We start from the raw sequence: 16,103 nt of genomic DNA on the forward strand, positions 1-16,103 counted from the left end.
CATTTTTGGGGTTATATCAAAGACAAAGTTTACGCTAGAAACCCCAAGAGCATCGAAGACCTGAAAACTGCGATTCAGACTGTTATTGAAAGCATTAAGACTTCGTCCCTTCAGTGAGTGATGCAGAATTTCGCTATTCGTTTGCGGCTTATTATAGCTAGAGTTGAAAGACATATCAAACATTTATTAAACAAATTCTCATGTTTGTCTCACTTTCTTTAAGAATTTAATTCCTCGAAAATGACTAAAAATTTAATTTTTAACATCAGCGCGTTAATTACTGGTCACCCTGTATATCAGGTATCCTGATCTCGCTTCGCTCAAACCGATTCCACGTGAACTCCATGTGAACCAGGCACATTCGGTACTTGGATGATCTGTGAAAGGGATTCCGTTGACTGATATCTATTTCATAGGGTTCTAAAATAAACATAGATGACCATTTTCTGTTACTACGTATACTATGTGAACTAAAGCACTGATCCACCCACACTGAAATAAATCCGACCGAGTGGAGCGAAGTGAGTTGGTTTTTTTTTTTTTTTTTTTTTTTGGCGGAGGGGCAATAGCCTTAATAGGCTATACTGTGCCAGAAGCGGAGTTAGAACCCCTAGACAAATGTATTGTTAAATGATTTCAAGATTGCAAATAAAATCTGGGAGGTGTGAAGATTGACGAACATGGTTCAAGGTATCAAGGAACCTAAGAACAAACGAAACTTTGGCTCTTAGAAAGGCAATTGTTTTTACTTCATAGAAAATGTATTATTTCATCTAACAAGGAGAGGTTACGGCCTCGGAAATTCAGATCGGGATGAGATTTGGTAGATTAGTAGTATCCTTTAAGGGTACTCTCAGGGTAAAGTAATAAAGCGCACTAGCCATAAAATTCCGAGAAAACAACCTTTAAAGATTTACGCGCAACTTATAAACTAGTAGAGATTGTTCGTAAAAAAGCGCCCGGTGGTCATGTGTGCAGCGCTCTGGGGTTCCATGCGGCCGATCCGAGTTCAAATCCACTGCAAGATTCTTTTTTATTCATTTATCAAGTGACTGTTACAGCTTTGTGGAATTTGAATTGAAGATAATGCGAAATTTTTGAACACGTAAAGCACTTTAATAGAGAAAATGGAGATAAATTAAATCGATACAAGTTAAAATTTGAATTACAACGGCTACAAAATCACTGTAGAGCTTAATTTATAGATGATTTTTAACAATATAGTTGTTATTTATATACATACACCAGAATGATATTTATCATAAAAACATGGAAAACAAAAACTGTTTTGACATCTCGCACAATTTATAAAGGAAGATTGCTTACAGGAGCAACTTCTTTGTAAAAGAGTCGTTGGAACATACTTCATTTACATTCAGGAAAATTTCTCTTTTGTCAGAAAGTTTAGAAGTATACCAGGCATATATCGAATCATTTTATCAAAAATTGGCGATGACAGTTGATGATGGACAATTGATTGTATTTTATGCAATCTTCACGGGTATTCATTTCTCTATTATTTTCAACGAGATACGCGCAATTTTGTATACGTTTTATTAAATTCTTTACCTGTCTATAAAAATGGACGCGAGAAATTGAACTTGATATGATTCTGATGCAATCAAATGATTTTCAGTAAGCAAGCTCTCGTAATAAACGACAGCATCTTTTAATCTCTGCTTCAACATTTCACTGTGCAATGAATTTTTATCCATTTTGTTAACAGATTTTATTCGTTTCAGGGTTACTTCAATAACCGACCATTTCGATTCACAATATTTAAAAAACTCAAATCCTTTTTCACGGTATAGAATTTTCCAGTCTAATATACAGCACATACGATAAATAAATTTAATGATGAAAACAAACATGAACATTGCAGACGATAATAGATGGAAAATAAAGAGTTGAATATTTAATGTAAAATACAGCAGACGAAAAATTTACAAATAACAGAATCAAGGAGCAAAACCATTGCTCGATAAGTGCGGTTAGGGTTTTTAAAATTTGACTACTTGCTTATGTGCAATAACTAATATAATTCTTCTTACTCATCCACAAAGAAACTGATTATGCATTTATTGCAAAAATCATTTACTTCGTCAAAGTTTATACTATCTAAAAATGTGTAATCACTTGTTTGTGAGAATAGTAAATAGAAATTTAATGTACTATCACACATTAAAAATACATCATATTTTTTAAATTAAGTATTACCTACAAAGTCACTTTATAAATGAACAAAAAAGAAACTTGCAGTGGATTTGAACTCGGATCGACCGCATGGAACCCCAGAGCGCTGCCCACATGACCACCGCGGGCGCTTGTTTACGAACAATCTCTACTATCTTATGAGTTGCGCGTAAATCTTTAAAGGCTGTTTTCTTGGAATTTTATGGCTAGTGCGCTTTATTACTTTACCCTGAGAGTACCCTTAAAGGATACTACTAATCTACCAAATCTCATCCCGATCTGAATTTCCGAGACCGTAACCTCTCCTTGTAAGTGGCTAATTAAAAACATCCTTCCGTGGATCGAGATCTTGAGCAGCTTCACTCAACTTTCGCCCCGTATAACAATTAATGGCTCCCCAGCCGTGGTAAGTTAGTGAAATTTGGCTGAATTAGTAGTTAAGTACAGTTAACCGCAGTGGCGTAGCTAAGGGAGGGCGGAGGGGGCGGTCCGCCCCGGGCGGCACTTTTCTAGGGGCGGCAAATTGGCCCTTTTGATGTGGAAGAATTAAAAGTATTTTCTAAATAAGGAAATTATGGTTTTAATCTATTACTGCAAGCAAGAAAATCTCTTCTTAAAGCACTCAAAAGGACAAAATAACTTTTCTGGGTCATAATGGACAATTTGAGTATTCCTGTAGTTTTCAATTATTCCAAGAAAGTGACACCACAAACGAAGAAAAGTGCGGCTCAGGTCATTTTAAACCAAACTTTCCCAGAAAAATATGCCTGTTTCAACGCTCAATTTTATGATTGTAAGCTCGATAATAATAAGAAATTCTCTACCTGACTTGAGCCGCTTATTTCTTCGTTCGCGGTGTCATTTTATTGGAATAATTGAAAACTAAAGGAATAATACTTAAATATTCCATTATGACCCAGAAAAGTCTGTCTTATTTTGCCTTTTTGAGTGCATTATGAAAAGTACATAGTATTTTCTTAAAAATCTGTTATTTAGACTGTAGAGGTTAACTTCAGGAAGACGAAAACAATGAACTTTTCCGATTTTTGTTATCAGAAAAAGCTAATACAAGATTTTAAGTTTAGAGTTTCCCGAAAGCCTGCACGTGAAACAAAAATTTCCCTTTTTTTTACTTCAGGAAAATGGTGACAAGAGTAAGAAAAAGGGGGGGGGGGGGAGGTGTTAAATATTACACGAAACAATTTATTGCTCGTCACACTTTATATTTTTCAGAGTTTGCTTTGATTTCCCACTCTTTACAAGAATTATCTTCTTCAAACGAAGTAAAAGAGATTTCCGTTTTCTCGCTTTTGCGAGTAGATAATCTATCCGACAATTTTAGATCACACGTTAATCTATTCCTTATGGAAGGTAAGCGAATTTCGTTTTTCAACTTTTGGGTTGGACCCTCAATTTATCCAAACATAGTACAAATGCGTTTTAAATTATTCAGTTTCAAATAATTCCGTTTGGAAACTTCTCCCACCCCCAATCTAGTCGAACAGTGCGAAAATGTTTTTAGGCGGGAGAGCGCTTTAATATCTTTTCCCTTTTCCTGATATCACCAAATACGTTTCGAAATACGTTTTTAGACCTTAATGTTGGAAACTTTCTGGGCCAAGCCCCTAGCCCTAACGTTTTCTCTAACGTAGCAAATACAGCCAAAAAACATATATTTAGGCCTTCAATTCTGAAAACTTTCCTGGAAAAAACTCCCACCCTCTCTTCTCAAGTCTCAACATCTAGCTTAAAATTATGTTTTTAAAGCTTCGATACTTCAATATCAATTTGTGAAAACAGCATTTGAATCCTAATTGTCCTTGATCTCCTAAAGTGATCAAATGTAGCCTAAAATACGCTTTTAGGACCTCAATTTTTGGATTTTTTCTGAGACAGATATCTTAGTCGCCCTCCCCCTCTCAACTTATATCTCCTAAGATTAAAACTGCGTTTTTAAAACTTCAATTTTGAAAAAGTTCTCTTCACCCCCTTTTCCTTACGTCCCCAAAGATAGCCCAAAATTTTCTTTCTTAGAAATTTGCGTGAGTAGGAGAGTTCGCTAAACTTTCCTTCTAACTGATAGTCAAAAATGAAATTCAGCTTTAAGAATGATTTTTAGAGGGAAACCTCTCTCTGTCCCCTCTTCCTCCTACCATTATTAAACAAAGCCGAAAGTCGGACGTTAATTACAGAAAGTTTTCAGGAGAGAACCGCTTGGCGCTTCACAACATATTTAAAGCCATTAGGGAACCTCTCAACGTCACCAAAGACAGCCTGGAATTGCGTTTTTGAGACTTTGGTGCCGAAAAATTTCCAAAGAAAGAATCCGAACTTTTCCCTTTCAACCAAACCACCAAAGATGCCCTTAAAATTGATTTCAATTTAAAAAACATTTCAGTAAGAAACCTCGGTGCCCCTCTTTCCCCTAACTCCTACAACTGAGTTAGAATACGCATGCAATTGCGTTGGCAAAGATAGCCTGAAATTGCATATTTAGGAGCTTAAAATTTTCGCATTGAGTATCCGACCATTCCCGATTCTTTTGACTTCTTCTAAGTAGGCTAACCTGCATTTTAAAATTTCGTGAAATTTCCTTTCGTTGCCTACCGATCCCCTAACGTCAACAAAGAAACATTAAAAGAGACTAATTTTGAAAAAAAATCTACTGCAAAACACACACACACACAACGCGCCCTTTCTAATAACTTTGCTAAAATTGCGGTTTTTGACTTAAATTTAGCAATTTTCTTCAAGTGTGGGCCCTTATCCCCCCCCCCCCCCCCGCTTTTTTTCGTTTGAAAGTATATAGAGAATAATAGGGTCTTTTTTTTTAATTAAATTGCTAGCTTTAATTTAAACACGTTTGAGAGTTTTGTGTATAAGATATTTCACAACGAAAGGGCGGCAAATTGAGGGAACGCCTCGGGCGGCAAAGACTGTAGCTACGCCACTGGTTAACCGCTAGATGAAAAGATTAAAAAACAAATAATTGGAATAATACCATGAGTGAACGTTTATTCCAAAAACCAGTCAGACGTCAAACTATAAAATTTCAAAAAAGCATTTGTAGCATCGAATTAATTTTTTTCGATAAGGAGTACAATATTTCAAACTGAAACAGTTTGGCGAAGGGGGAGCGAACACTTAGGTACGTAAAAAGTAGTCGAAAACTTTGTACTGCATAGTGAATAAAATATGACAACGTATATAAAGTACAAATTCAGAATGGAAAAAGGTAATAATTTAATCGTCAATGATTTGTCTAGCACTCCCCCTTTTCCTAATGTTTGGAAGTCTGTTATTTGATTTATTTTTTGTCCGTGACGTTTTCTCCTGTGTGCAACTGTCCTCTTGAGTTCTGACGTAACCTTGACGTCATCGTTTCCGGTACTGCTCTCATATCTTTTAAAACTCGTCTCTCATTCCATTGTTCGCCTCGACTGTGTTTTGGTCGGGTGAACCTGTCTTCGTTTTTAATGCACTGATGATGGCACTTGTATTTTAGAGTGCCGAAACAGCTGTTTGCTGGTTTTTTAACCTTTTTCCATTCTCAATTTGTACTTTATATACGTTGTCATATTTTATTCACTTAGTTACGTTTCTATCAGTAAAAAGAGCTGTTATCCCTGTTGAACAATTTAATATGATGATATAATTTTTTTCTTAAAAGAAACTTTGTGTCTGACTAGTTTCCGAAATTCTGGAACGACCTAATTAATAACATATTTCAGTTTTTAGATAATGATCTAATTTTTAATGCTCATCTCATACCAGAGTTAGAAATAAGTGATCGTTAGGCGAATTTTGCGACAAAATTTGGGTTTGGCGACCCGCGAGTTTAACGCCTTACATTTGAGATTGTTTCGAACTTTTTCTTCACCCACGCATCCCAGTCATTACCAGCGATTGACGTGAAGGAATAAAATGAATTGTTTTTTCAATTTCAATGTTTTTAATTGCACATGTGCATTACTTCCTATCATATTAGCTAGAAAAGTCCAGGGTGGAAGAGTCTTCCTCTGAATTTTCTTTAACTGCGTTGTATTTTTGACACTGTTGCGCTAGTTTCTTTCCCGGTAGCAAGAAAGACGGTATTCACTGGTTCATTTATCTCAATTTGAGTCTTCCTCTTTTTCTACTTGTTAATGATTTATAAATGTTTTTCAATCAATGTTAACTCATCGTCCATTCTAATAACACTAGAAAGTCGCCCGTCAAGGTATGTGTGATGGGTGAAAATTGCTTCTACTCCTCTACATTTGAACGAAGCAATTGCCTGTTTGCAGGGGCATGCACAGAAATTTTGGGGTCCGTCACGAATGACTTTTCCGGGCCTCCTCCATAATGTTTACCCTTATATTTCACTCCTAGTTTTAAAAATATTGGGCCCCCTTCAGGTTTGGGTCTGGGCCAACAGGTGTCCCTTCTCCACCCCCCCCCCCTTGTGTACGCCCCTGCCTGTTTGGTGATATTTTGATTGTTGAAATTGTAACCCTAACTCCAGTGGATGAACCCTAAACTCCAGTAGATAGCGTTCATAGTCGACCACTTTTTCGCTTCTTCACTCTCCTGAAATTCTAAAATGAGTCTTACTAGTAGAACAGTTAAGATACCGGATCCAGTTCAGCCTCGTCACAACAAAAAGCATTTCCCTGCATGGCAAACATCACTAAAAAATATTATCAAAGCATCATGCCGTGGAGCGAGTTTCATTCTAGATGATGTCAGGAGCGTTACTCGATTATTCACTATCATACATATGAGGATTATAAGCAGCCCAGCTCATTTGGTTAATTTTTATGTCCTTTATTATGTCTGGCTCCCGATAGATATGGCATAACTTATGCAGTTAAATATTCTCCAAACAGGATCACCAAGAATGATTCCCGTTTGGAAATAACTTATTCTCTTCAGCTTTGGTCAAAATCCAGGGTCTCAGAACCTTAGGTAAGTATAGATTTAACTACTTACTGTTATAATATTGGTCTATTATCCTCAAACGCTGTTGGTCGGCAAATCAGAGCCCTGGACGAATGAATTAGTTTGATTAATATCTTTCACAATGTAACAACTTTGCACCTCTTTTGAACACTACAATGGAATTTTTTAATGACCTCGTGTATACTTGATTTATTAAAAGTGGCACCAAGAAGTTTAATTTTGAGGAAATTTTCAATTCTTATATCTAAAACGGTTTCATACAGTTAAAAATGTTATCTGTTTCTTATTGTTTTAGAGCTGTTATCGTGAAAACAAATGCATTTTGTGTAAATTTGCATATTCTTAGCACAATCTATGGGTTTTTCCATGCATAACAATTGCATATATTTCGTTAAAAAAATCCTACGTTAGCTTCTTTTTTTTTTTTTTTTTTTTTGCTGATATTACAGCATAAATCAACGATTATTTTTTTAAAAACCGTTTACTGCTTTTAGTGTCTTATTCCAGAGGCAGAAGTTTCAAAGCTTTTCCGATTCACGGCACCCTTTAAAGAATTAAAAATTTCTCGCGACACCCCTATGGTCTACGTCTATTGTACATACTGATGCCCACTTTGAGAACCCCTGTCTTATTCAGTTATAATATCTAAACAGCTTAATTTCATTTGAACATACTTCACCTATTTTACAAAGTTATTAATTTCAACACCATACACCACAAGTAAAATTTAGGAACGAAAAACAAACTTCAGAAGGTTGTACTTAGCCACAAAACCACGACGACTTCTTGATGTTCTTCTATTGTCATTGTCCTGGGCAACGATAGAGATTGCGGCAATGCGAGACGTCCGCAATCACAATTAAACTTCAAGGAAAGGTTATTTGCAACATGTTTGACTGTTGTTGCATTCGTAATTCTTCCGAATCAAATCTGACAATCAATCAAGACACAGTTTTGAGTTTCTTCCACAGATTTCGAATCATATTGTTACAAATCCTGTAAATAGTAATTATTGTAGTAACGTAACCTGTAAGTAGTTTCCCGTAATAAATATACAACCCCTTAACATATGGCTAAAGTATACGACCCCCCTATTTCTTTTTTTGTTCATTGATAAAATTTGATAACGGTCTACTTTTTCTAGAAGCGTTTGGAATATTTGAGAGATTTCTTTCGGTGTGTATATAAACCGTTACGCTGGATAAAGAGTTGAGTTTCGATTGAGAATTTGTACTGAGAGTGTGTATTAGCTCTGTTTATAGCGAAGCATTTCGCTGTGTTGTTTTCGTATTTGGAAGTAAATACGTGTGTAACCGTTGAGTTTACGGTGTTGAGTGATATTTGCTTAATTGCTGATGATTATTTTAGCAGTTGTTAACGATTTCTCCTGTACATAGTGTAAATAAAGCTCCTGTGTTTTTATCAAGAACTGTGTCTTCATTTCAAGAAAGTGAAAGTCGCACCGAATCCGTTACAATTGGCGCCCAACGTGGGGCTACTTCAGGACTTTCTTGCAGTAAGTGTGACTTTGGACATTTTTTCATAAAGACTTTTTAAATTTGGACTTTATTTTTATGGTGATTACTCGCGCAATGGATGAACAATTAAAACAACTGCTTGATGCAATCAACTCTGTGAAGAGTGATATGGCGGCTAATCAAGAACAGTTAAAAAATGATATGGCGGCTAATCAAGAACAATTAAAAAATGATATGGCGGCTAATCAAGAACAATTGAAAAATGAATTGGCGGCTAATCAAGAACAATGGAAAAGTGATTTAATGGTGCTGAAAAATGATTTAGCTTCCAGATCAAGAGGCTACCACCGTAGCAGAGACTCTAGTCCAACATTGCAGATTCATTCCGATCAAGGGAGGAATTTCATCTCTGCTGTGTTTAAGGGCCTATGTCAAATTCTCGGAATTGAGAAAACTAGGACAACACCCCTATACCCACAATCGGACGGCATGGTGGAGAGATTTAACAGCACAATCCTGAATAATCTCTCACTTATGGTCTCCAGAAATCAACAGAATTCGGACAAGAAGCTACCTTTGTTCCTGCTGGCCTACCGCAGTGCTGTCCACGAGACTACCGGATATGCCCCATCTCAGATGCTCTTCGGACGAGAGCTTCGGCTACCTTGTGATCTCGTCTTCGGTCGTCCTCCGGATGCGCCTTCATCGCCTGAGGAGTACATCCCAGATCTCCAGGCCCGGTTGGAAGGCGTTCATAACTTCGCACGAGAGCGAATCAACATCGCGGCGGAGAAGATGAAGACCCGATACGACACAAGGTCTACTGGACATGAATTCAACGAAGGCGACGAGGTTTGGTTATGGAATCCCATCCGACGGAAAGGTCTTTCACCCAAATTGCAGTCGCATTGGGATGGACCCTACAAAGTCCTTAACCGACTGAATGACATCGTAGTGAGGATCCAAAAATCACCTAATGCAAAACCTAGGGTTGTACATTATGATCGGTTAGCCCCATACTATGGCCATAGTTCATGAGTATTACGTAAACAACCATGGTTGATAACATAAAAGTTGTAGATAATTTTTTTTTTTTTTTTTTGCTTTTGATGTTTAGTAATATTTCTTGTTATTATTGTGTTTCCTATGCATTATTGGTTATTATTTAATGTGTGTATTTGTGAACTTGTGATAGAAGTTTGGCACCCTTTCTGGGGATTGTACTGCCCGGGACGTGCAGTCCTTAGGAAGGGGGCAATGTTACAAATCCTGTAAATAGTAATTATTGTAGTAACCTAACCTGTAAATAGTTTCCCGTAATGAATATACAATCCCTTAACATATGGCTAAAGTATACGACCCCCCTATTTCTTTTTTTGTTCATTGATAAAATTTGATAACGGTCTACTTTTTTCTAGAAGCGTTTGGAATATTTGAGAGATTTCTTTCGGTGTGTATATAAACTGTTACGCTGGATAAAGAGTTGAGTTTCGATTGAGAATTTGTACTGAGAGTGTGTATTAGCTCTGTTTATAGCGAAGCATTTCGCTGTGTTGTTTTCGTATTTGGAAGTAAATACGTGTGTAACCGTTGAGTTTACGGTGTTGAGTGATATTTGCTTAATTGCTGATGATTATTTTAGCAGTTGTTAACGATTTCTCCTGTACATAGTGTAAATAAAGCTCCTGTGTTTTTATCAAGAACTGTGTCTTCATTTCAAGAAAGTGGAAGTCGCACCGAATCCGTTACAATATTATTACAAATTCTGTAAATAGTAATTATTTTTATGATTAATTTGTTATAATCTAGCTGAATTTGGCGTTTATATTTCTGAATGATAAGATTTGTGAATGGAATAAAAAAGAAAATGTATGAGAAATTGGTAGAACATTGTAGGATATCTTCTGGATCTTTCTTTGCTTGGTATAAAACGCCGGTCGTCTTGTGAATGAGAGGATAGTTAGTTTTGCTTTCTAACTGTGGAGTCTCGTTTTCAGTCATTCCGCTGGAAGTGTGTATTAGCCTTTGCGCTGTGCTTTTGCGTATTTTTGATGTGAATTCGTGTGTTACCGTTTAGTTTTACGGTGTTAATTGATATTTGCTAAACTGCTATGGCTAATGTAGCAGTTGTAAACGATATTTCTTGTACACAGTTTTAAATAAATTTCCTGTGTTGTTCTCAAGAACTATGTCGTCATTAAAGAATTTCTTGAAATGGCTAGACTCGTAACAATATTTATAGTAGCTTCGACCTTGTCAATGTTTACCGGCTTCGGGGTGGTTTAGTAAATAAAGGGCATGTTGTTGGAGCCAATTACTGTCCACCTCCGAGAAGTTGAGCTATGGCCTTGAGCAAGTCCATTTCTTTCAAGGCACAGCAATCAGTAAGAAGAGAAATTTGTTAGGCGCAGAGTTGAGCAACCACTGCAACCCTTTTATTGACGAGGAAATCATGTTCCACTTGCTATTTCTTACCTGAATTATATTGTTTGCCAAATGGGCAATAAAACTGCAAACTAAATCGTCAAGTTGGTTTTCCTCACCCCTATTTCAACAAATGGAATCATTTATTCTGTCGGGCAGCGGAGCTCAACTTGCCAGAGGTGGACAGTACCCTTTCGTATTACCCGAAAAAGAGGAATACGTTCTCAAGGTCCCAGCTGACAACTAACCAGAGCCACACTATAGCCGCCGAAGACGGCTAGCAAATAATGAACAAACAAAAAAAATCATTTTTGGGCACTTACCGATCATAACCAATGTATAAAACTCGTGGTTAATCGCTGTATATTCTATTTGAGGCTGCGGATCTGCTCTGTCCCTTGGGAGCTCTGTTCCGCATTCTACTTCAACCCCTGCATAGGATACCTAAATGTAAACATAATTTCTGTTAACGTTTTTGAAGTACACGCATGAATATCAGAATTCAAAGTGTTGGGGTACCTTACTACTTACGTTATCACTGTTGCAGTTTACAAAGTTGCAGAAATTTCTTACTGGCGCTGTATTAAAAAAGTTGGTATTTCTTTGGATTCTTCTCAGAAGTGCTTTATTTCCGTCCTATATAAGGAGAGCTGACCTATCCGACATTTCGGTTCCAAAATTATCGGGCGAAAAAAATAGTATTTGTACAAAAGCCCTTATTGCAGAAAACTGGTGTCCAAGCTTTAGATATGTTGTCTGATTGATGTTTATATTTTTTTATTCTACAGATGAAGACGATTTAATTAATACAAATTAAAAAGAAATAAGGTGTGAAAATGAGATTTTTTGCAGTAAACATTTCCCGATACATTTTTGTTGAATTTGAACTAAGTTATCTTTCTAGATTCTCCTTAAGTGACATTTTATTCAACTTAACATCAATTGAGGCAGTGAGAAGCAAAGGGAGGGCCGTGGTAGCCCGATCGGTGGAGTGTCGGATTCGGGGCCGGAGGCTCCTAGGTTCGAACCTCGATGGTCGAAGACCCACCGTCGTCATTAAAGGGGACTGGGCGACGTTAAATATGCTCGTGGTCTCAATGTCCTCCAAGTGAAACGATACCTCTGAGGGTGCTAGCACCAGGTAGCTATTAGCTCCTGGACTAGTTCTAAATTCTCATTAACTGTTCGATCCGGTGATGGTGCTGCCATCTATCGGTATATAAAATAATGGAGGCAAGGCACTTAGTATGCAGTCCTCGACATAAATACAGTTGTAGTCATTTGTGAATCTGAATAGGAATAGGAATAGGAAGCAAAGGGATGCAAGTAGACTATTTTAAGTTTCGAGTAAAACGCGTTTAACGACCAGATCCTAGGTAGGCTTTCATTGAATTTTTTTTCTAAATCATGCTATACAGCAGCATCTACCAGGACTACTAGTACAATTTCTTGCCCCAAGACAGAGGAGAGGTTCACCTACCATTTGTACCGGTTATCTCCAAATTTTTAATTTTGCCACTTGCATCCCTTTGTGTTCTCACTGCCTCAATTGTTTTACGACATAGCAACCAACGAATATTATAACGTATTTATAAATACTAGAAACGAGGTTGGATCCAATTTTGTTTTGGAACCAAAATGTCGGATAAGTCAGCCTGTCCTTTTCAAGGGGCTCTATTCCGTGACTGCATGAAATGTGACGTCATCATACACATTATCAATACACGCACAAATAGGGCTGAATTTCTGATAAAAGCCGTGCAGGAGTCCTATGTTCTTCAGAATTAATTTCCATGCCTAAAAAGCCTGAATTCCGTCTAATATTTAAAAAAGTACACAAATCTGAAAAGTGTGTGTAGACATGTGTAAAGGCATGTGTGTGAGTGTGTGTGTCTAGGGCATAGACGCCACCGCCTTGGAGTGACCTCATTCGCGGAGGCTGGTGGACAGTGGAGTTCGCAGAGGCCCAGGTCTAAAAATCTTAAGTTCAGGCTTGTAAAACACAAACGATTTGTAACCGCGGTGACGAAAATGTGTCTTCTCAATAAATATCAAAACAACGAGCTAGATTTATTCTCAACGTCATGGTTATTTGAAAAACAGAGCAACATTAACCTCGGTCAAGTAAGCTTAATAGGCAATTCGTGATTGCCAAATAAAGCAAGAATATCTGTCATACAGTCAGCTCATGGATGATATGGAATTGGCAAACGTCCAGTTAAGACGAGTCTATCTGAATGAGGAGGAAGAGAAAACATTTAATGCACGTGCTCCGTAAATTTTAATGTGACTCTGTCTAATTTAGACACAGGTTAAACACGCTTCTGTAAAAGCTGGCATACCAGAAAACTGACAGATGTTTCCGTTTCCGCCTGCGAACGGATTTTTGCCTTTCCATCCCATCTGTGGTCAGCTGTACTTGGTTATTTTATTAATGATAAGTTTACGTCTTTTTGGTTTTCGATTGCTCTCTCGTAAGTATATAGAGTAGACTCGTTTGTCAAATGCCGCGTAAATCAAAACCGTATAAATAAAGACTCAACAGTAATGTTAAAATAAGTGTTGGGTTCTATAGGTGGGGGGGGGGAGGGTAACCTTCATTTTAGTGATGACTAATTATATAAGTTTAATGTGTACTTATATTGATTATGCTTAAAATGCATAAAGAACTCATAAATTCATTTAGGGTTTATAAAAAAAGAGCAGGTAATGATAGTCTTTTGGCAGTCATTAAGAATTTTTCTCTGCAGCTGAGCATTAACGTAGTCATGGATCATTTGCCATTGTCAAGGTAGTATGGCTAAAAATTGTTCAATGAGAATGTTTTTCGTTGTGTGTCATCGATGTCGGTATCCTCGATGGTTTCGTCCTTCTTTGTCACTTCTAGAAGCTCTTCTTCCATTTAGTTCTGAATTGTGTAAGTTTAATAATTTTACTTCCAAAAAGAGTTCCGGAACCAATCGCATAAAATTTCTATAGTGGTCCAAGTTCAATTATTAGCAGACCAAAATCTGGGGTGCCCCCTAGAGGGGGGTCATGACGCAGGCTGCGCCATTAAAATTCTAAAGGGGGTTTTTGAGGGGTATTTTTCACTTTTTGGGGGGCTTATGGGTGGGTCTTCGCAATATTTGGGGGGGGGAGGTCAGCCCTAGCTCTTAGGGGCTGGGCACCCCTGCCAAAATACAGTTTATTACGTGTAATTTGAAATCTCAGGAATTCGGATTTTGAAAGAGGGGAAAATTTTATTTGTTTGCATTGCCGCATCCACGTAAAATCAAAACTCATCCACGTAAAATAAACTAAACGTATCAAATCTTAAACCGCGTGTAATCAAAACCGCATAAAACGAAGATCTACTGTTGTATTTGGCTGCGAATTGTAACATTTTGTCATCTCGCCTGCACCAAGGAAACCAAAATACAGGAAAGGATAAAATTAGAGCGATTAATGTTGTGAACTCGGCTGGGTTGCGCGCCGGAATGACGGTTTCGTATTTGTTTTGGGAAGTTTCAGAACTAGTATATGGGCTATGATAGAAAATAGAGCCAGAAACTGCATTTCGTGATAAGATCATGAAACTTGGCATGCATGTAGACAATGTCCTTATAAACATTTTTAGAAGGGAAGGCATTTCAAAAGCCGCCCCCCCCCCAAACCCCTTTGGCGGCTATTTTTGGTCAAAAATCCAAAACTACTTTTATTTTTTTGAAAAACACCCACTCTTTCTTCTTTTGGGAGTTCAGCCATCGAAATATCTCTTAACCTCCTAATTTTCTTAATAATTTCAAAAACTTTCATTTTTTTTAAACAAAACTTTAACTAACTAAAGTCTTGAACATTTCTGGAGGAGTTGTTTGAGAAATGTTTTTTTATGTACTTTAAAGCACTATGTTAAAGAAAATCAATTCATTTATAGTAGAACCCAATAATCCGAACCCCAGAAATCCGAAACATTAGAAAATCCGAACTTATGTTTTAAAATTTACCGATAAAAACTGATTACAAAACTAAGAATAAAACTAGAAATAAAAATCATAAACAAAGCTAGTAATTTTTTCAAAATTTGAAACAAACATTTCAATGGTTACTTAGGAATGTATAAAATACATTGATTAGTTAAAACGAAATAAATTTTCATTTTTGGCAAAACAAAAAAGAAAACTTCAAACACCTTTTTCGCACTTTTTTAGAAGTTTGATCCACGTTCTGCAGTTTTATAAGTTATATTTGCACTAGTAAAATGAGGGCGGGGGGGGGGGGGGGGCACGGATATTTTGTTCATAGAACACCAAAATTTATTATTAAGCGCTTTTAAAAAAATTAAGTTTTTTTTTTCCAGACGATTTGAAGCCTTTGTTCTATGCTTTGAATGATGTAAGAGGAATAAATTATTAATTACTGCAATAAGAAGTTTAGTGCCATGTTAATTTACAAGAAATTTACACAGATACATAGCATTTTCCTTTGCTGTATTTACACATCGATGTGCAGATAAGTTCATTTTTGAAGCACCCTCAAGTTATTTGAAAGAGTTGTTTTTTTACCCTTGCATGATATAAATTCGCTTTAAGCACTTGAAATTGTGGGCAAACTCAAACAAACAAGAACGTGCTTCTCATCAATTACTGTAAACCCCAAAATCATGAATTTAAGTTCAGGCTAAAATTTTAACCATACTGTCCCATTGATAAGCCCTAAATAAGTTGCCAAAATGCTTCAATGTGGGTGATAAGTTAATCATTGATCTTTGTTTGCTGGTGGAAAAACGTTTTCTAGCTTCATTTACAGACGGAACTTACATGAAGACGAGTAGCAAAGATTCGATAAAATATTTGAAATTTTTAATCAGTTTTTTTTTTTTTTTTTGAGCAATCAGGATTGCTTATTGTTCTCATTTGACCATTTTTGGTGTCCGTGCCTTTTTCAACTTCGACCAGAAGCTTTGCAGCACCACCGCCCACCGTCCTCTGCTAGCGGCGCGGCTGCTCCGGTTTTAAGCTATCCGCTTCTCCTGGTTGGAGGCGTCCATGTCCTACACACACGCACGTTCACACACACACATACACA

At 37.0% G+C, this 16,103-nt stretch overlaps 1 protein-coding gene across 1 annotated transcript in view; it reads right to left on the minus strand.

Moving 5' to 3' along the window:
• Positions 1 to 16,103, minus strand: part of LOC129217584 (protein D2-like) — a 38,689-nt gene that overhangs the window by 13,709 nt on the left and 8,877 nt on the right. The window contains exon 2 of the mRNA XM_054851911.1: positions 11,360 to 11,480. Within this exon, the coding sequence (XP_054707886.1) occupies positions 11,360 to 11,480 (121 nt within the window). The remainder of the gene's footprint in view (positions 1 to 11,359; positions 11,481 to 16,103) is intronic.

The sequence above is a fragment of the Uloborus diversus genome, chromosome 2 (genome assembly GCF_026930045.1).
Source record: "Uloborus diversus isolate 005 chromosome 2, Udiv.v.3.1, whole genome shotgun sequence".
In the NCBI taxonomy this organism is placed as follows: domain Eukaryota; kingdom Metazoa; phylum Arthropoda; class Arachnida; order Araneae; family Uloboridae; genus Uloborus; species Uloborus diversus.